Below are 22,252 nucleotides of genomic sequence, written 5' to 3'. Positions count from 1 at the left end.
CCTGTGTGCTCAGCTGTCACCCCTTCTTCTCACCCTCCTTCTTGGCAGAGAATCACTTTCTCTTGCATTCCTATAGGATGCGTCTGTTCTCCCAGCCTCTCTTTGTCTCTCTGCTCCTATCACTCTGTCTCTGTCTCCCAGTCTCTCTCACTCCGTCTCTGTCTTTATGTCACTTCCTGCCTTGCTCTTGCTGCTGTTCGCAGACGTCCACTGACTGCATGTCTGTCCTCCACCTCTGGCTCTCACACCCTCTCCCTGGCTGCTTCCCAAGGCCAGTGCCCCTACCCTCAAGCTTGGATAAGTCTGCCAATCAGCTTGGGCCCCTGTGGTGAGGAACGGGGAAGAACAGGGCGAGGGCAGACAGCAGCCCCAGTTCCATGAAGGAAGCGATTTTAAGCCAGTGAGGCCTGGGCAGGCTGAGGCCAAGAATTTCTCACTTACCCGCAGGGCTGGATATTTAGTCTGTGCTGGGGAGGGCAGGTGGCAGCCAGCCTGGAACTTGGAGCCTGCAAGAACAGCTCTGCCGCTGCCCCTCCCAGCTGGGTCCCCTTCGGAGTGACAGCCCTCCCCCTTCCTGGCCTGGACCCTGCCCCCTCTAGCACCTGGAAGAGGCGGCACAGCTGGGTGCCACAGTCAAGGACTATCTCAGTCAAGGACACAGGCCTTGGTGAAGGTCCTGCAAAACAGAACGGGGTGTGTTTTGTATCCCCCACTGCTCTCCAAAAATCTGGGAGCAGTCCTTCCCTTTCCACCCCTGCGGGGCCCCAGACAGTCTCCAAAGGCAAATGTGCTTTTTCTTTGGCTCATAGACAGTCTAAATACTTTATCCAATCGATACGGGCTGTACATTCAGTTGTCTTATTTTCCTTTATGGGTCTGTCTACAGCCCTCTGAGCTCTCGGGCAGGGTCTCGGGACCATTTGTGGCACATTCCAGAGGCCAGCAGTGATCTCACCCATCACTTTAAACTCAAGTGCAGGCTGTGAATGCTACAACTTCTGGGGGGAACGGGAGGAGCCCACTGAAAACAATCCCCAAATAGGCTGCTGTCATTCCCGGGAGACTAGAATTGTTTCGAGGGCAATTTCACAGACGCTTCTGCAGATGGAATGAAGATGTCAGCCACAGCACGGGGGGGGGGGGGGCCTGTCTCCCTGGCACTCCCCAAGTCTCTGCTCATGGCCACCTTCCCCCAGCAGTATTTCTTCCAGGGCCCAGGCACCTGGTAGTCACTGACACTGAGGGGCATCACCCCAGGGCTGCATCCTGAGGCGTGGTCCCCAGAGGCACAACATCTAGTGTGGTGGCTGAGCCCTCCTTCTGGAATCCGCTGTACACTGAGTGCCTATCATGTGCCGTCACTGCGCTGGGCAGTGGGTGTGAGTGGTGAGCAAACCAGACAGGCTGTCCCAGCTCATGAAGGGAGCACACCGGGTGGTGAGATATGGAGTAACAGTCATAGAGGACCTGGGACCAGGTCTCACTCATTGGGGTGGTCACAGCAGCTGTCTCTGAGCTGCAGTTACTTCACCCCTGAAATGGGGATGCGGGGTGGTCATAGCAGGGCTGTTTTGAGGAGAATGCGGGGTAACTCAGCGATAACAATCCGCTAATGAGGAACATGCAGCGAAAGCAGTTGGCAGCAGCATCCGGGGCATAGATATGGCAGATTCTGTGTGTGCTCCCCCATGACACTGTCTCATTTCAGGACAGCTCTGCCAGCACCTGTCTCCAGATGTTGGAACGTCCGTCGGCTGTCTGCATGGAGCTCCAGGAAGTATCTGGGAAATTATCAATACTTCCCTCAGCCCCCACAGCCAGCCCCAAACCACTGCCTCTGGGTGTAAACACCTCCTCCGTGTCCTGAGCTCCCGGCACGCCAAGCCACTTCCCCTGTGGCCTCTTGCTTGACTTCACACCATTGCTTGGCCTCCTTTTCTTCCCAGTCTTCCTCCCCCACTCCTGGGAAGATTCCTAAGAAATCATCACTTTCACACAAATCTTTGCTGTAAAATCTGCTTCTGGGGAACACAACTTAAGACACTGGGAACTGCCAAGTAAACATTAGGAAGTGTCCCCTCAGCTGTGTGGCCCAGTCTCCCCGCAGGGCCTCCCTCCAGCCCAGGCAGTCCTCCCGAGTTCCTAAGGAATCAGTCATGGTCGCCTTCTAATGCTGAGGACACTGGCGCTCCCCACAACTGAACATGGCACAGACCATGCCCACAGGGACCTGGCAGGACAGTGGCTGGTGGTAGTTCTAAGCCCTCAATTCAGGAAACTGGCTTTGGGACTCTCTGTGTCCCAGATCCAGAGACTGCTCAGAATGCCAAAAGATGATATAAAAATTATATTTAGTTATTGCCATCTTTTGCTATTCTTGGAAATCCCAATGGTCATCCTAGGTTAATCCTTATCGCCCCTCTACCCATCTCCCACCCGAGGGGAAGTGACAGCTGGACACAAAATAAATACACAGTGGCTGCCAGGGGTATATCCAGATGCTGGTCTGGATTATTTTTCTGGACTGTGTTGTGTTTGTGGTATTTGCTACCTTTTTAAATTTGGGGGGCTTGTGATTTTTTTCCTTATTTCAAATATTCTTCACACCTAATTTTGGATGGTGGGTTCCCTAAATTTTATAAGCTTCAGAAAACCTCAATATGCTTGGGCTATCTGATGACTGGAAGATTTTTCCCAGACTGGCATCTAGTTCTGCAGCTTAGCTCTCGCTTCTCCCCTTCCACCCACACACTGCTGGCCCCAGAAGCCTCCACCCTGTACCTGTCCCCATGTCAGCTGAGTCCCCACACTGCAAGATGGGGCTATTCTGGCAGTCATTTCTAACGAGGCCATCTAGCAATAAATATATTACAAGATCTAAATTACACATAACCCAGTTGAATGTTTTCCCCATGTAATCAAATGAATATATGATGGAAAACCCAAATGAATATATTGCCATCCCAAATCCCTTAGTCACAACCCTGAATGCCATAGCCACCTCCCCCGGCTTGACCTGGGAGATGTGACAGAGGAGAAACTGGGATGGAGACAATGGTCTGAATGTACTAGAGTTAAAAAAAACTTACTTTGCAAATATTATATAAGACATGACCTTGAAGATTATAGGATGTCGGAAGGGTTGTGTGCAAAGGAGGGTCCCTTAATTATAAGCCTCTTTAGTATATCAGGACATCTGCCCCTGGTGGCTGGACTCATTGTGAGACTCGGACACATATTTTCAGGTGTGGGTTTTAGCCACAGCCTCCAGTGTGTGTGTGTGTGTGTGTGTGAGAGAGAGAGAGAGAGAGAGAGAGAGAGAGAGAGAGAGAGAGAGAGAGAAAGAGAGAGAGAGAGAGTGGTGTGTCTATTCTCCCCTGAATCCACCAGGAGAAATGGCAAATGAGGCCTGTGGTCAGGGTCTCACAGTGAATCTGATCCCCAAAATTGTCTTCAGAGTGGGAGGTATCAGTATTCATGAACCCAATTGCTTCTCTTTTGCAACTTCTTGGTTTAATTTTCCCTCTGATTTTTAGACCCAAGTTTCTTCTGAAAAAAATTCCAGGTTTGTCTTTGCTAAATAGAAGGGGAGAGGGATTTAGCTATGCCCAGGCCAGGCCTGTTTGATGGATCAGATCATTTCAAGGAGCAAGAATGGAGCAAGAGCCAGAGGAAGTAGAAAAGGCAATTCCAGCATTGATCAGAGGTTCTGTGATTTACAAAACACTTTTCACAACTATCATCTCATTTGAGCTTCACTGTGTAGTTTTACCCAACCCCAGGTTACATTGAACTAAGAATCAACACTTTCCAGTAAAGTTAAAGATGAAGGAATTCACCCAAGGGTATTCAATTAAGAAGTGGCAAGGGCAGGATTTGAACCAAGATCTTCTAAGTTCAAATCTACAACATATCCAGGGAGACAGCTGTGGCTATTGGTTTACATCTGTCAATAATCATGACAACAATGCCTGTTACTTTTTTTTAAAAGGCTTTATCTGTGTCAGACACTCTTAGCACTTTTCTTTATTTTAACATTTATTATTAAAAAAAAATTTTTAGGCAATATTTGCTTCCCCCCCACCCCCTCAGACTGAGTCCCCACAGAGTTTCCTTCCCCAAGGCACCCATAACTCTTAGTACTTTTTACAGATTCTCTTATTTAATCCTTACCTCCCCTGGCATGAGCTGACTTTGAAGGATAGGGAGGTTGGATTGACCATGATGGGGAGCATTCCTTGTGGACTTCGCGCCATATGCAGCATCTCCAAGGCAGGATGAGCGTGGACAATGCAAACTCTGCCTTGACAGTGTAGCAGAAACCTCATCAAGCACAGAACAGTAGGACTGGATGGAGAAGTGCCTCCCAGACTGGCTCCCTGGGGTCCCAGAAGTCAGAAGCCCACACAGTAAGAGGCTTGGAGAATGAACAGGACACTAAGTGGCTCGCCATTTCTCTGAACATGATGTCCTGTGCCCCAGCTCCACCTCCTTTGAGTCTGTGTGAGATAAAACTTGACACAGACTCAACACTGGACATGTAAACTTGGGTGACTTGCTCCTCTGCACCTCAGTTTCCTCATCTGTAAAATGGGAAGTCATTGTCCTTACCTTGTAGATTGTTGTGATGATTAAACGAGTCAATACAGGCAGTGTTTACAATAGGACTTGGTCTGATATTAGGTATTGGCTAATATAATTATGAGTGATCTGAGATTACTGCCTTAGGCTGCCCAACATTTTCCCTTGGGGAGTTTCTGTCACTTAACACGGACTGAGATTTCATGGCAAGTATTAGAGAAACTTCAATTCCCCCTAGAAAGACTTTGGAGGCTGCTAGCACTGGCTTCTTTCTTTTTTCCTACCACCTCCAGTCCCAGGCTAGTTTCCCGGCTCTGGCTCGGGGTGTCTGTGTCAGCTAATACACAGCTGCTAGCTGGAGAAGAGTTGTTTAATACCTCATTAGCACCTCCGACTGCTCGTTGTGGGCACTAATCACTTCAGTTTGCTCCCTCTGGAGTCACTCTGAGCAGCCTTTGAAAAGCAGGCCATGTGATGGCCTGGAGACTTCCCCAGCTGGCCCTAATTCCCTCCCTGGGTTGCTCTCTTTACCCAGAAAGTGAAACAACTTAGTGGTGAGTGTGGTAATTATATAGATACATGTTAAAAAAAAAAAAAAGGAGGGTCAGACCCAAGGTCCTTCTGCAGCACCAGAGACAAAAACCTGCAGGCAGCTTTTTTCCCAGAGCCTCCCTCCTTCTCTCTCAGCCCTCACCTGTAGACCTGTCCCCTCACCCTTGCCACCCACAGCTTGGTACAGGAATCAGGGAGAAGGCAAGGGCCCAAATCGAAAGCAGATGTTTGGGACGACGAGTGAGGTTGGGTGGAGACAATAGGAAGGATGTGGACCCTGTTAGAACTGCTTGTTGCTCTGACCCACTGCCAAGGCCGAGAAAAATAGAGTGACTGTTCCTGGTTAAATACCCGGCTTTGACTTGTGCCAAACTTTCCTGGGCCTCAATCCTCAGTCTCTGGCTTTACTTCCCAAGTTCTCCATATCCTGTGCCAACAACTATCTTAGCCCCCTCTTCCCACCACACCAAGCCCCTAGCCCTTCCCGACCCCCAAAAGTCAGGGACTGGAGTTGTGCTTTCTTAAACCCCTCTTCCCACTTTACAATGACATTTTTGGAGCCAAAACCCAAGATATGGTCTGACAAGACTTTCGTGCGACTTCTGGGTATGAAAGGCTGTCTGGAAGTTTGGATGTCAAAATAATAGAATCTTCAGGTGCAGGGGGTTCCTGAGTCAGACTTGTTGAAACCAGAACCACTGTGCAGCAGGCAGATGCATGGAGACTAGCCCTGCATCACCTCCAGCTGTCTCCAGAGCTGCACCCATGAGCCTGCCAGGATCCGACAACACGGCCGTCTACCCCGACAGGGACAGAAAGTGCCAGATCTAAAGAGCATCCAAATAAAATTCCACTGTCTTGACTTCTTGAAGAGACGCAGGCTGGCATTATCATGAACAAGGTTTCAGAAGAGAAATCCCTCCGGGAAAAGGAGCCTGAAGTTTTCTCTAAAGGCAATGGCCCAACCTAAGTTCCAACCAGCTGCAATCTCTAGCTCAGAAGTTTGGGGGGCCAACTTTAAGATCTGCCCAACTCCCAGAGTGGGGCAGGCATCAGCTGCAGTACACTACAGAGATGACCAGGGACTCCAATTTCCTGGACTTAACATCAAGGGAAACAGGAGCAAAGCTCAGTGTTTCCACCCAGAGTAATCACAACCAACCAACCTCATGGCTGCCCGTGAAGCTGATTTGCCCCTTCATCCCTTTCGAGTTCACTGGAAATGGCAAAACATTCTTCTTTTGTCATTCCTTGACCATTCTGACCACAGAACAAACTCTTCTGATTGCTGATAGTGTTGGTGATGGCTCCCGATCCCCATCCACTCAATATCTTTATTTCATTTACCAAGCTTTAGGCTACTGGCCAGTAGCCCGCTGCCAAAGTCAACACCTCAGGTCTGCTTTGTCTGGGAGAGTAGGTTAAAGGGAGAGTTTGTCTGAGATCACAGAGTTCCCTAATCCAGCCTTCCCAGAACCAGCAGGGAGGGGCGGGGGGGGGGGGGGCGGGGAATGGCCTATTTATGGCACAATGAGGGGCTTGCTCCTTGGGTTTCCTGGTTTAGAATCCATCTCTGCAAGAGTCCTTGTTCTCTGAAAATCAACCTGTATGTAAGGAGTTAGGCAGATTTCACTTGTGGTTAATAATCTATACTCTGCAGAGTCTCCACATGCATCAACTAAATGTCCCCCTCCCCCCATTAAACAGCAATGAGAAACTAGGGGAGTGGGTGGTGATGCGTTTGGGTGCTCAAGCCTTAGGGGAAGGGAACAAAACTGTGAGCTGCTCAGAGGCAGGGCTCACACTGTATCTTGTGTTCCTATCTCCCCACACAGTGCCTGATACAGGTGTTTGCTGAAATGCAGCGATGCAAAGAATGAATGGGAAGAGGGAGACCACAAATCCAGTGATAGAACAGAAAGGTTTTTTTTGGTGGGGGAGGTACATTTGTGGAAAATGAAATGATAACTTGGAGGATTAGACCTATGACTTCTAAGAACTAACACAAACCAATGACACCACATAATTTTATTACACTATAACACAACATTTTGTTTTCAACATATATAAAAGCCATCAAAGTCTCTCCAGCTGGCTTGCAAATATCCCTGACCCTGCTAATGGGCAAAGAGAGGAATGTCTTGGCAACTCCTTCAAGTGGGAGTTCTGAGAAGAGAGGGAATGTTGTTGTCTGGAGAAAGAGGATGGGAAGATTCCTTCACATGCAAATCCATGTTGCAAGTGGAAGTGGGTGGGGGCGGGGGTAGGCGCTGGTTCTAGAAATGGTGACTTCATCCCAGAGAGGGACAGGAGTGCTCACCCTCCAGGAGATACGATGCATATGGTTTCAATACTTGGTCTTGTTGAGGTGTGTGTACGTTTTGAAAATGTTTACTTCCTCTGAGATATCCACCAGGAATTTGGCTTTTGCCAAAGGGTGCTGTGTTTCGTGTAAGGCGAGTTTAGAGACAAAAGATGTACTTAAATGAGTTTAAATGTATTTAAATGTTTCTGAGGACTAAGTTACCAGAGATAACATCAGGGTATTGTATAGCATGTCTGACCTCATTTCATTTACATGCAGCCTATGGATTTTCCACCAAAGTGGGGATATTAAAATTTCAGGATTTTCTTGTATTATTTAAGCACAGTTCGCTTAAACTTGAAAATCACCTCATTGGAGTCATTAGTTGGTATTCTATGGAACTTTCTATATGCAAAAACATTTACAGAAACAATATCTCTATCTCCTAGATTAGGGCCTTCTCATAAATCCCAAATCCTCAAGTGTCTGTAAACAAAGGTATACATAGTGTTTATCTGTTGCACACTGTCACCAAGCAAATATGAGGCAGAGTCAGAACACTGGTGACCCAGGGCCTGGGTCGTTTCTTAGTCTAAACTAATCTGCCTGAGATGAACCAGCAAAATGGAGACTGGGCCTTGAGATGAAACAGACCTATGTTCCAACATAGCTCTGTCATTTACTAGCTAAGTAAACTTGGCAGTTACTTATTCTTGTTGAGCCTCAACTGTGTGTTGTGTAGAATGGTAGAAACAAGACCTGCCTTGCAGATTTTTTGTCAATCTAGACAACATATACATATCAAAGCTCTTAACATGAGGGAAAGCTTAAAAAATGGAAGTTTTTATCGTCACTCAGCCACCAGGTGCATTAAGTCAAGGGTATTAGGTTGCCTTAACCAAGTTGCCTTCCACGGCATAGGTTTGAGAACAGTTCTCTCAAATACTTCCTCTGGCCTTTGAAGTGTCATATGAAGGGAGAGAAGGTCTCTTCTGACCTGGGGCCCTCTTCATAGGTGTTTGGGCCAAGTATTCTGAATACCCATTCTCTCTGGCCTGCCTGGACATGGCAAGATAGGAATAGAGTCACCATATGCACCTGCCATTCCAGTCACCCACTCTAGTATCCTCTACTGTCCTCAGATCATAGGCTGCTTCCTCCTATGGAAGATAGGTAAGTCTTCCTATGATACCATAAACCATAGTCAATATGGTATCACGTACTATAATAGGAAGGCTTTTTTCCACGTAATTTTCTTTATTTAGTTAATAACACCATTTTGCAGGTCAGGAAAATACTGAAAGATTTTCTTGCCTGAGGTTGAGTCATGGGAGTTAAAAAGAAAGTATGAATGTTCAAGCTCATCAATTCGTGGCTCTCTATTCTTTGAGGGTCTCATTCTACACATCTGGTGCAAAAGTATCCAAGGATATCTTTGTGAAAAGGCCAGATGATAGGAGATGCCTGTGCTGCAAGGGAGGCAGGAGGCTCAGGGGTCTAGGACTCAGGAACATGGGATACAAGTAGATTCCTGTCATCGGGATGTGCCCTGTTCAAGGACACAAGGAGGTTTACCTATATATATATATATATATATATATATAATCTCTTCACCTAGCTACTTGAGTAAATCAAGGTTGACTTCTTTCTAGTGTCATCCCTAAGTCAAAGTCCTAAGACCTTGCTCACTCAGAAAGTTGCCTGGTCTGCCAATCAAGGCAGAAATACTCGGTCTAAGGCTTCCGTGGCCATGAAAGACTGCAAGGCCATGGTAACCTAATTGGATAGCAACCATATCCACGGGCCTCATTCTGGATAAATTATCCATCATCTCCCTGAAGGAAAGCTACAGGGGGAACTAGGCAGGGAGCCTGACATTCTTCTTGCAAGGTGACTGGATGCTGTGGTTCTGTGCTGGTGTGCCTGCCCCTAGAGAGATTACCACTTGTGTTTAAGCTGGTACTGGTGTGCTGGCTAGTACTAACAAGCAAGGGCTCTACAGACAACCTGGAAAGCTCTGCTAAAGCTACCACTGATGCCCAAAACCTAGTTTTCATTCCGCTGATTGTGAAGAGACTGTGACATTCACATTCCCTTAACAGGAATTCCCTGACCATTCTACATAGATTACACCTCAGTCTACTCCAGAGAACCAGGTCTTTGCTGTGCGGCTACCAGTGTTCTTATATAAGCAAAATCCAAGTAAACCAAATGGGGGTGGGGGGAGAGGGTGGTATTGACAAGAAGTCACATTTCAAACCTAGGCCACTCTGTCACATACAAATCAAGATCACCAGAATCCCTTTGGCAGATGTCTAATGTACCCTCTTTGCCCTCCCAACAAAAAGAACCAAGCTTTCCAATAATTTGGAACGGCTTCTTGCTAAATGGTGCACAGATTCAGTTCTCTGAGTCAGAAATACAAGTCAATCCACATTTTTGGAGATATTTTGGTGCTGATTCATGTTCAACACTATATTTATATATTCAAGAACCTGCTGCAGACACCCATGAGGATCACCACCACATTAGCCCTGCCCACAAAACCTGTTCAAGAAATGAAAGCAAAGGAGTGACTAATTTAGCATGTCTGGAGAAAAAATTTTGCAGTGAGACCTTATAGTCTTTAAATATGATTCACTGGATTCAAGAGTAAGAACCTGAACTAGATTCTCACAAATCAACAATGGTCTCAGAATACTAACTGTGAGCTGCTATAATGACTGAGGAGACTCTGATCTTGGATAGCGGCTCAAGAGACCATATGGATTCCTTTTCCGTGCCTCTCTATAAATTTAGGACAAGCTGTTTGGAAAGGGAATTGGTGAAAGGATTATCACAAAAGTCAGGGTAATGGTTACCTCTAGAGTGTGGGATGAGATTTGCTTTGCGGCACTGCAATGTTTATTTCTTGATGGGGATGGTGGCAGCACATGTGCTTCCTTTACTATTTAGTAAGTTGTACATGCTCATAGATGTTACATCTCGAAATAAAAAAGGAAACATTCATTTTTAAATAAAAGCATTACGGAGTACTCTGGTGAATCCGCTCACTCTCTGCACATCTGGCCTGTACCCCAGTTCTTGTATAAATAAATAAATCTTAAAAAAAAAAAAAGTATTATGGCGTACCTGAAGTTGATCTATTATGCTTGAGGGTCTAAGTGAAGCCAAAGTAGAGGTTTGGAGCCCTCTGGAGCAAGCTAACTGCTGAGTGACCTGTACTGTAGGCCTAAGAGAAGTGTGGCTGGAGTGAGAGGTCTGAGAATTCTTCGCAGTGGCTTAGAGGTAACAGTGCACAACAGGCTGAAGCCATTATTTTCTGTTTTAATTCAAGAACCATCCTACCAGCCTCTTGAGACTTACAAGTAACTTTATGATGGACTGAAATCACTACATGATGAGTGCTCATGGTGACCCATTCAAAGCCACAAGAGTACTAAAGAAGTAGGACTGTTAATCTAAAAACGTATAGTTAAAGCAAAGCCAGGGTCCCTAATACTTTTCCTATTAGGCCCAAATCAGAAGTCTGGTTTTCTCTCTCTGTCAAACTCATTTTGTGGGGGGTGTGCTGGGGGTGGGGGAGATGTACAATTTTACGCAAATCAGATATACATCAAAGTGTTAGCAGTGGTTAATTCCAGATGACATGTGGCCTGTACTTTTATTTCCAAATTCTCTGCACTGAGTTTCTTATGTTGTAAAATAACCATAAATTAATGTTCAAAAGATTGATGAGAAAAAGACTCTTGCCAAACCAGTTTCCTCTTTAGGAGCCGAGAACAAGCACACCCCCCACCAACTGGCTCTCTGTGCCTGGCACCATGGACAGCAGTCAGGGAGGGGTGAAAGGGCAAGGCTTGGGACCTGCCAGAGCTCTCGTGTATGTACTACACCAAGCTAATGCTTGTGACGGAATCACTGGGAAAAAGCAAAGCCATTTCTAAATTTTTCTTTCCGTCCCCATCTCCAATTGAAGCCCTGAACCACCACTCAAAACAGTCACTTGCTCCTTGTCCTTTTAAACAGTGATTTATTTACTGTACAAAATATTTACACTATTACTGCAACTGTCTGGCCCTTTTGCCTGGCCTGACAATTTTGCAGCAGGGCTTGATCTCTGCTGAAGTTCTAGAAACGTGCCAACACTCTCCGTGGTGTTCACTTGGTGCCCGGCTCCTTCAAAGACACTAAAAGGTCAGAAGGTTAGCTGCCCCACCCCAACCCCCACCCCCAGTACCTGGGCCACAAGGGCATAAATTAAAGAACCAGCCAAAATAAGAAATGTGAATTCAAAAATTGCCCAAGAAATAACAGACACTTTTCCTTCTCTTCGAATATTATACTTTCAACCCCCACACAAGCTAGGATTGGGGAGTGGGGTTGGGAAAAAGAAAGGCCAAAAAGAGCAAAATGCCTTTGAACAGAAGTAGGAGAGAGTAAAGTTGGGGAAGAATAGAAAACCACAAGAGTACCAAAGGGTTTTGTTAAACAAAGACTCCGGGGCTAAGGATGCCCCAGCTGGGTTGCAGTGGTGCCCAGGAGGCTCTGCAAAGTGCTACGACTAGAGCTTAAAATGACAGATCTAGCCAAAAAAATCAACTCATGCTCCAGCACCAGTCTCTGGAGAGCTGCTGGAGGGGAGAATGCAGAATCACAAGGAACAACTGCCAAAGACAGCAGAAGCAGTCCACCTGCCCCCAGCTGCAAACTCGCCTGTACGTATCCCATGGGAAAGCAATGGGGTGAGCAGCAGCACCTTGTCCTGGTCCCTGAGGAGAGCAGTGACCATGTGGCATGGAGGACCCTGGGGTGCATAGGCCCGATGCTGGATCCTAGGCCCCAAGGGTAAATGAGGTCAGCACCCATGCCAAGGACAAATGACAACTGCGAAGAAGTGAGGTCAGGCAGGAAATGTAGCAGCTCAGGAGGGCTTATTCCTTGTGATCCCTGGGAACAGGAGGGCTCAGACATGCTTCTGGGAGGCTAAGGCCTTGCCATGAGTCTTGCCTCATCTCTGGACTCTGCACTTGCTGGTTTTGGCAATAAAGATGGCTTGTAATATTCTCAGAGTTGAATGCCCCAATGGGAATGGTAGCTTGTAGCAAATCCTTCTTGAAAACAGAAATTTGGGAAGTTGATGAGATTTTGAGTCTTGAAAATGTTTTCATCCAAATTGTTGAAAGAGGACGCTGTCATCTTTCCAGAGGCAGCTGCAGGTTCTCTTCAATCGTCACACCACAGTGAATCTATCTTCCTCCCTCCTTAGTTCCCCTTGCTGGCAAGTGATGGAGTGAAGGGAGATAATCGGAACAGATAGGCATTTACTGTTGGCTTATCTTCTCTCTCTGTGTTCCAGTGTCCTGACCTCAAGGACCTGTGATAACCTCTAAAACAACGGATTCCTTTTCCCTTGTCTCAGTGCTGCCAGGAACCACCAAGCAAAGAGAGAAACAGGGATTGATGGTATGCTATTCTTACTGTCCCTTATTAAAAGTATTCTTTAGCAAAAAAAGCGAACGAACCCCCAGCATTTCCCAGCTGCATAAACTGGAGGTTAAGTGGCCAGGCCCAGCCATACCTCACTGTAAAGAACAAATGCAGGAGAAGCATCAGTAGTCTCTGAGCCAGCCATGTGCCTAAACAGGTCCCTTAGCCCTAAAGGAGAATCACATTCCTCACTGGAGGCTACAGCCCAGCTATCTTTCACATTCTTAGGTCTGTCTGTTTTTCTCACTGGCTCAAACTCAAGAAAAAGCTCAGACAGTTCTTTTTTGTGGGCTAATGATCATTTCCCAGAAATGCTTGCAGGGAAAGCTCCCTTTCCAGTTCTGACACCACAGAAACATGGTCTAGAGCTACCAGGCCCTGTTAGAGGTAGTCCAGAGCCATGGCTGGCGCCTGTTGTGTGGAGAGACAAAACCAAAGATTGCCCACATGGGCCATCCTACCTGGGGCTTCTGCTGGCCCCAAATGAGAAGAGGCAATTAACCTGTCCATGAGAAGGACTCATGTACCTCAGGTCAAGTAGCAAGGGCCACAGAAGGGACCTCTGAGAGCATCAGCAGAGGTGGCTGAGGAAGGCGAGAGAATCCAGCCTTCCAGGAGAGCTGAATCCTTTATGTAATCTCCCTCAGCCACTCTGGCCACTTCTACTACTGAGATCTTCTGAGAACCAAGTGAAATTACAGCGGCACAGGCCTCTCTCTTCTCATGACTGAACGCATAGCTCCGATTACATACCATGCTAAAATGGCCAGTGAGGAAGATGGACAGGAAGGGGACAAGGGAAGGACAAGGCTTGTAGGTGACCAAATACTCCAGACACAGGGGAGCATGCAGCGCCTTCTGGCTGATGGTTATGTGTGTGTTAGGGTCAGTGGTTATGGCGTCTGTAATGTGCACCCCGATGCTCTGGAGAGTACGGGACCCAAGTGGATGGCAGGAGTGGTCAGAGCATGCCAAAGCCCTCGCAGCCCTCGCTGATGGCCAGCTGCAGCATTCTATGCACTTCTTCATACGAGTCATACGTGGGGAGGCACAGCTGGTTAAAACTGGAAGAGCAAAGGCAGAAGTGATTAACTCGCACTCCCAGAAACATAGGTAATGACTGCAAAGAGAATCCCCCAGGAAAGTGTGCAGGGGCAGTCAGATACCTACCACGTATGTGCAGTTGGTAGCGTGCTGTGGGTGGGAGCAGCAATAATCTGGAATGAGGGGCAAAGGGCAGCAAAGCCTCCAGGGGGTAGCTGAGAGGAGCCTGTTGTGAATTGAAGTAGCCGAGCCAACTCCTCCTGGGTCAAACTGGAAACCACAGTCCAAAACCACCTCATGACCTGGCAAGGAGAGCACAATGCCAGTGTCACATCCAGTAGGCAATCCAAGATTTGACCCAGGGTGGGGCAAGGAACAGAATACCCTGAAGAGGGGGGTGTGCCCCAGTTACTGTTCTCTATGCAGACATTGGAAGGAACTTTTAGAATTGATAATCTCTCAACGCTGTCACACAGTGAACAAGAATCACTGATTGCTTGGCTCTATTTCTTTGCCTTTCCTATGCTTCCAGGGCTCCCTCCTGTCGAGACAGCCACCCACATTTGATCATTTTTTCATATTTATCATTTCCCACACTTACCATTTTTTCCTAGTCAATATGTCTGCTTCTTTGACTCCTTGACTTTTTCCTCTGAAACGTCTACCTCACCACACAGCATAAATCCAACTAACAAGAGTTTGGACTACTTACCTTTTCTCTGAAATGCCATGAGCCGCCAACAACCACTGCATGGGCTTTGAAGTCAGACACACTGATGTCCCCAGTCCCACACATCAGCAGCTGGAGAAGAGAGTTAGGTGTTAGTAGGACAGTAGAGGGACAAAGACCCAACATTAGGTCAAAATGACCTATTAGTATATAAAGTGTGGAATAAAGAAAACACCAAGAAAAAGGCTTAAGGTGGGGACATAATGCCAGAATAAAGCTTTTGGAAAATCAATTAAAATAGACCAATGGTCGCAAACTGGTGGGGTAAAATTCACACAGCTTTCAAAAAACACATAGATACGCCTATGGTCTTACCTCAGAAGCTATTGAATCATAACTCTAGGAATGGACTATGAACTTATGTATTTTGAAAAAGTTTCCCAAGCATTTCTGATGTACAACCCTAATGAAGAACTGCTGTTGTGGGTTATTTTGAATTGAAACAAAGGACAAAAAGACATTAGTTTATGACAGTCTGCTCTGAACACAGCCTGGGGGTACCAGGAGAAAAGGCAGGCCTTTCATTTTGATTAAGACCCCACAGCATTTATGAATTTGTCAGATGGTTCTCCTTTCCCCTCCCCCCACCCCCAGGATCCAGCCCTTCTGTGGATTAAACTTTTACTACCTTTCCTTCAGCCCTGTCTCTACTTGATCAAATAAATTTAAAAGTACACCAAGAGAAAAAAAGAGAGAACATTAATGACATCATAGCACCAAACATGTTGTTAATGTCCTAATTTGGTTCAGGATCCAGTATGTTACTTAGCAGACAATGAGAACTCATCCAATAGCTATAAAGAACAACATATTCTAATCAAGAGACAAAAAAAGCCCAAAACAAGCCTGAGGAGCTTAGCTCCTTGGAAGGAACATGCTAAGCTAACAAGTAAGGGAGAGCAGGATGTGGACAAACTGTACGATCTTGTGTCCTCCTACTGACTTTGACACATTGTTATGAATGCTTTGCTTCATGACATAACAAGACACCACTAACTATTCCTCAGTCCAAAAAATATTAGCATTGGGTAATTGAGCTACCAGGAACTTAGGCTGAGAAGTGGAGAGTTCACTTTGCTTGGATTTCGTACTTGAGGGTACAAAAAGTGATGAAAATTGCATAAGACTTTGATTCTTGTTCTAGAAGTCATTAAAACTGCTTTTTTATTCCCCATTTTAAAAGAAGACCTTTCACACTACATGAGACAGTTTGCAAAAACATCTCCTCATAAAGACTACAGAAAGTTAAAACTATTCATTTGCACTCCATGTGTCAAGGGTGAGCAGCAGGTAAAAACAGATTCTATTTTTATTCACACCTGTTATGAAATTCAATTTTGTTAATTATAGAATGGAACTTACCATCTAATAGCCATTTTTGACTGTTACAGGATCTGAAATAAAGTTATTTATACTATGTGGCCCCAAACTTGGAAATATGTCACCTCTCTTGGTCTGTCTCCTTCATTAGAACAAGGCTGATAAGGGCCAGGGCTTTATCTTATTCACTGCCATCTCGCCAATGCCTTAAACATACATGGCATTCAATAAATAAATAAATTCCAAACTGGTCCAACCACTGTGGAGAGCTGTGTGGAGATTTCTGGACCTACTAAACATAGAGCTTCCATATGATCCAGCAATTCCACTCCTAGGTATTTACCCAAAGGACACAGAAACATCAATTCCAAAGAGCACCTGCACCCCTATGTTTATAGCAGCACTGTTTACAATAGCTAAGCTTTGGAAACAACCCAAATGCCCAAAAATAGATGACTGGATCAAGAAGATGTACATATATTAGTACATATATACCATGGAATATTACTCAGCATTCAAAAAAGATAAACACATGCAATTTGCAGCAACATGGATGGCGCTGGAAGGGATCATGCTCAGCGAAATAAGCCAGAAAGAAAAAGAAAAATACCGGATGGTCTCACTCATAGCAGGAATCTAGAAAACTTAAATAAGGGACCAGGAAAATGAATAACTATAAGAAAGTGAAAATCAAAATCAACAAAAAACTATGAACCAGAGATACTTTTTGGGGGGTGGGGGGCGGGAGGGGAGGGATGGGGGTCAGAATGGGGGGGTTGCAATTGTATGGGGGAATATAAAAATAAAATTTATTATTTTAAAAATAAATAAATAAATAAATAAATAAATAAATAAATAAATAAATTCTAACAGTCCTTTAAATCACATATACTTGCCACAGGATTTGCAAAGACTGCACAGGATACCAACATTCTGTGTCAATATACTTGAAGAATAAATAAATATTGATCACTCTTCAGAAATAGTCATTTAAAAAAAAACAGTCATTTGTTGGTTTCTAATGTTCTTATTCTAACTTTTTAAAATCTGAAGAACGGATTAATGTATGGATGAGTGAAAACAGTTCTTGCATAAAGGGCTGTCCCAGAGCATCTCCTAACAGAAAATTCAGTAAGCTGGTTCCTGTAGGCATACTAAGCACCCAATCAAGATATGGGTTGGCAACTTTAAGCACTCACCTCAAGTTCATTTTCATCAAAGATAGCCAAAAGGTTCTCAGGGACCAACTCATTCAGGCCTGAAACAAAGTAGCAAAGTCAAAGCCATATCCAGAAGTAGATATAGGTATCTTCATATCTTCATCTCAAAGCCAAGAGTAGACTGTACCTCACCTTTTAGAAAATGTTCCACCTCCTCTTTCACTTGACTGGCCAGCCGATATTGAGCCAGTAAATTTAAATAGAAGATTTTATTTGCATTGGTGACTGGGGTTTGAGCTCCGCCTGTCATGAGTTCTACAACCTGAAATAGGAGGCAAGGCAGATAAGGAGAAGCTGTGGATTGAAGTTTATAAGATGACATCTGCTTATTGTATATCCAAAATATTCCATTATTGAATTCCATCACAGTCACAAGTTTCTGCTGTGGTTTTATCTACTTGGTTTTACTTAGTTATTAAGCTTCTCGGCTCAATACTATTGTTCTACTATCATTTGTTAAGTAGATAGCTGAGTGGGTCTTCTCTAACCTGGACAAATAGGAAGATTTGAGTATGGTTCCAGTTAGCAACACTTTAATGCCTCTATGATCCAAAATTAAACCCCCACTAACCTTATCTCAAACCTGAGCCAACTGAAAATAAAACCCAGATAAGTAGTAAAGAAGTCTTTTTAGGTCTCAGAAATTCTAAGGTGGAATTACATTCGTCTATTTCCAATTTGAGACAATGGGAAAAGCCCTGACTCTAAACTTGGAAATCCTAGATTTTAATCACCACCCTGAAGCTAACTTGCTACAGGATTCAGTCATTGACCTTTTTTGGGCCCCAGATATTCCTATCTGCAAAGAAAAAGCTGAAAAACCCTCACGATTCTCAGATGGAACTGGCACCCTACACCCAACAAACAACACAAGGGGATCTCTGAGGATGTCCTGAAGCAGTTTAAACCCACCCCGTGTACAGTGCCAAGGTTATCTTCATAAATGAAAGAAGGCCTCCACTTAGTTACAGGATCAGATTTTAAGGTACTGACAGCAGTACAGTAGGGAGGGAAATTTACTCAGAGCGTGGATTCTCAATAGCTCTAAACATGTGAAACTTTTTTCTGCTATTATGCACATTCTGGTTATTTTTTTTTTATTTGAGTAAAGATTTCTATCCAGTAGCCTAAGAAGTAAGTTACTGAGATTTAGTATTCCTATTAATTCCAATTAAAACCAGCACTCCTCTGGGCTTGTGGACCATAATTCAGTTTTCTATTGACTCTAGCCACCTTGCCACACCAGCTCAGGAAGACAGGCTCTGCCCACATGTGTCAAAATCTGAATCTAATGAATAAGTGATTATCAGTATGGTTATATCGGGGGTCACAGCTTTTAAGTCATTGATATTTTGCTTTCAATTATGTATTACCACAACTTTAGCTTCATCATTATCACTTGATACTGTTTAAGCAGAACCAGAAATACTTTTGACCAATAAGTTTTCAATAAAAGGTTCTGAGATATATAGGCACAGTGCTAAACAGGGGTCACCACCCCTAATGTGGACATAGGGACTGCCACCCCTTCCAAAACTGCTTATGAAGTGATAATTAAGCAATAAGTTCTAAAAAGTAGAATAGGTGGGACAGATGGGCACATGCCCCTTTTGGTCAAATGGACCATTCAAATGAACCAAGATGGGGTTGAATACTGTGTGTCCTGTGAGGTGAGACAGCCCCATAGACATGAACACGGACATGGTAAAATAGAACTCCAGATTATAAGCAATGGAAGACAGAAGAGGCACCTTCAGAAACTGTCCAGAAGCTGGATGCAGAACTAAGGGATTGATGGGGCCCCAAATGAAGCTTGGAGACACATGGGGGGCTTTGCAAACAATGTTTCCTTTGTTGGTGCACTATTAAAAGGATTCAAATGGGGATTTGTGGATTTGTGGGACCTGTGAGAGCGAAATATTACCTGGAGCCAATAAAGATAAAGAACATCGCTGAAGATAAAACGTGAAAGTAACTTAGTGGCTTCTTAATTCATAAAAATAAGATTTCTTAACTATAACCTACTTCTGTGTGTTTGTCCCTCCAAGAATACTATCAACAGTAAAATTTAATAAGGAAAAAAAAAATGGACCAGGGTCTCCCTGGTGGCTCAAGGGGTTAGCTTGAGTACAACACTATGACGTTATCCACAGCCTCTGCAGCATAAGTTCGATCCCTGGCCAGGGAGCTACCCACATGACAGCAGACCTCTCCTGTCTCGCTGCTCCCTTCAGCATTGTATTTCAATCAGTCTGCCTGTTCTGCTCCCCACTCTGTCGCTGGTGAATCCTCTCACCCCCCACACCTCTGACCAGCTCTTGTATGCATAAATAAATCTTAAAAAAAAAAAAATGGACCAAGACCACAAAATGTGTGATGCAATGCCCTAAAGCTACAGTGTTTAATATGCCTGCCATTAGTCTCACAGGGTTATTTACATTAAGTTAAAGAAAAAAAGAGAAAATTGGCTACTTGATCACCCCAGTCACATTTCGGGTTTCCAAACAATTGCACAAATAGGGAACATTTCTATCATTGAAGAAAGTTCAATCTGACAGTGCTGCTCTCGTGGCTGGGAAACTGGAACCCTAGGTGTTGGTCCTCTTTCTCACCTTATCCAATTGGCCTGATTTGTTATATTTCTCTTCTGCAAAGACCAGCTCCATCTCACTCATGTCATTGTTGAGGATGAAACAAACTTTAGATTTGTAGAATTCTGGGTCATCTGTTTCAAAGTACTGAGGAGACAGGAAGACACAGAACAGATCATGACTCTTCCCAGAAATTAAAACTGTAACCACTTGCAACTCCCTCAGCTTAAGAATAATAAGCTCAGAATGGAGAAATTCTGGAGTTAATGGCAAGGGGTGTTAGTAGAAAGTGCACACCTAAAATGTTACCTTGTAATGCATACGTAATCCTATGATTTGGGCCAAGAAAGAACGGGTGAACCGAGCTCGGACCAACTGTTTGTAGGCCCCTCCTAGAGAGGACTCATAGAGACACTTGCCCACCAGTCTCCCAGCAAACTCATATATCTTTAAGCGAAGATGAGCGGGGCGATTAGGGTTGGGATGCACCTGCCAAAGAAAGAGATTAAAAAGCTCTGGGTTATTTTTCTTCAAGTCCAGTTCTGGAAAGACCCTCCTTCCCCAACTCCACCCCATGGGAGCAAGAATTTCAGTACAAGGATCAAAGAGCCCATCTAAACGGCATTACTCTTTTGGTGGCTATTGCTGAGTCAATCAGTGACTTGAGGAAAGAATCTTAGATTAAATTTGCACTTCCTGGCTGAGAATGGAAGGCATCAGTGGGTGATGTGATGCCTTTTCCCTAAAAATAAAGATTTTTTAAAGATTTATTTACTTATGCATACAAGAACTGGGGTATAGGTCAGAAGTGCGGAAGGTGACAGGATTCACCAGAGACAGAGTGGGGAACAGAACAGGCAGACTGACTGAAATACACTGCTGAGGGGAGCAGCAGGCGAGACAGGAGAAGTCTGCTGTGCCATGTGGGACCGAACTTGTGCTGCAGAGGCTGCGGATCACCTCCTAGTGCGGTGCTTAACCCCTTGAGCCACCAGGGAGGCCCCTAAATCTAAACTTCTTTTGCCAAAGTCTACTTCTCTACTCCCCATACCTCTACTCATAGATCCAGTACAGAATTCAATTGCTTCAAGAACGTTTTGAGAAAGTTATTATAATAACTAGTAGGAAAGTCATTGCATTATAATAATATATATATATTTTTTTGTGGGACCCTCACCAGCGGCCAGGGAACGAACCGGCGCTGCAGAGGCTGCCGGCAGCCTTGCAGCCCAGCGCTCAACTGCTGCGCCACCAGGGGAGGCCCATAATAATTTTTATTGAACATTTATCTGTTTGCATTTTTTCTTACTTTATAAATGAAATAATGAAGAAAAGCAAAGGGGAAGGAGGCAATCTCACTAGTTCATATTGCAAGGATCACAATTAAAAACAAGGCACAGGTTGTTAGATTTATACAACAGTTACATAACCTCGAACCCTAGTCAGTCTGTCCATTATCACAGAATCCACATTTCACCCTCCCATGGGGAAGTCATACTTACTAACGCTTGGTTGTTGTCACTGAATCGTGTGAAGAGCTGATTGGTGGTATCAAACAGTGCTTTGCAGATGAGCTCAAACCATTCCCGGCGAGGTCCTCCCCAGTCCAGAGCTGAAAAGTTTAATAAAACTTTACTCATCACCTCTTATCACACTTGTTCATTTATCCTTTGTTTTACACTCTCCACATTCCCTCCTTTCCACTACCTTAGTGTTTCCCCATTCCAGTGCACCTAAACTATCAACATTTTTTGAAATCCCACCCCTGTCTGTAGGATTAAAGAATTAAAGGTGTGATCACTAAGCTATTGTCTTCTAGTGTGGAAATACAGACCAGAGACCCCAGGAAATGGACATTTCTCTTCATTCTACAAAGGCTACTTTGTCTATCATTCAAACTCTTTTTAAAAAAAAAAGATTTATTTATTTATTTGTTTATTTATTTATTTATTTATTTATTTATGCATGTATGCATGCATGCATACAAGAGCTGGCATGCAGGCCAGAGATGTGGGGGGTGAGAGAATTCACCAGAGACAGAGCGGGGAGCAGAATAGGCAGAGCTACTGAAATACACTGCTGAGGGGAGCAGCGGGTGAGACAGGAGAGATCTGCTGCGCCTTGTGGGTCAGCTCCCTGGCCAGGAATTGAACTCATGCTGCAGTGGCTGGCCATAGCTTGATAATGCTGAGACTTTAACCCTGTGCCACCAGGGAGGCCCCCTATGATTCAAACTCTTAAGCATTCTCTCTCCAAGGTTCTGTTGAGACTTGTTTGCGCTACAGTCTTCACCAAGTCATCTGGCCATGAAACATCACCCTTTTTTGGTCTTGACTCATGACTTCTTATTTCCTTGGAAAAAGGGGTTTTTGTTGTTGTTGTTGTTGTTGTTTTTGATGGGGGAAAGGAAAAGTATAAG

At 44.8% G+C, this 22,252-nt stretch overlaps 1 protein-coding gene across 3 annotated transcripts in view; it reads right to left on the bottom strand.

Annotated features, from left to right (window-relative positions):
- Positions 1–9,029: 9,029 nt before the first annotated feature.
- AREL1 (apoptosis resistant E3 ubiquitin protein ligase 1) overlaps positions 9,030–22,252 on the bottom strand; it is a 44,489-nt gene continuing 31,266 nt past the window's right edge. For all 3 annotated transcript variants that reach the window (XM_037503855.2, XM_037503856.2, XM_037503857.2), the window contains 8 exons: positions 21,336–21,445; positions 20,143–20,322; positions 19,855–19,980; positions 17,375–17,504; positions 17,222–17,280; positions 14,685–14,774; positions 14,099–14,274; positions 9,030–13,992 (listed from right to left, as the gene is read on the bottom strand). In XM_037503855.2, coding sequence (XP_037359752.1) covers positions 13,890–13,992; positions 14,099–14,274; positions 14,685–14,774; positions 17,222–17,280; positions 17,375–17,504; positions 19,855–19,980; positions 20,143–20,322; positions 21,336–21,445 — 974 coding nt within the window. In that variant the 3' untranslated portion in view covers positions 9,030–13,889. The remainder of the gene's footprint in view (positions 13,993–14,098; positions 14,275–14,684; positions 14,775–17,221; positions 17,281–17,374; positions 17,505–19,854; positions 19,981–20,142; positions 20,323–21,335; positions 21,446–22,252) is intronic.

This window comes from Talpa occidentalis, unplaced genomic scaffold (genome assembly GCF_014898055.3).
Source record: "Talpa occidentalis isolate TD23 unplaced genomic scaffold, MPIMG_talOcc4v2.1 talOcc4.11, whole genome shotgun sequence".
Lineage (NCBI taxonomy): Eukaryota > Metazoa > Chordata > Mammalia > Eulipotyphla > Talpidae > Talpa > Talpa occidentalis.
Note: the sequence above shows the minus strand (reverse complement) of the source record. Positions and strands in the feature narration are given on the sequence as shown.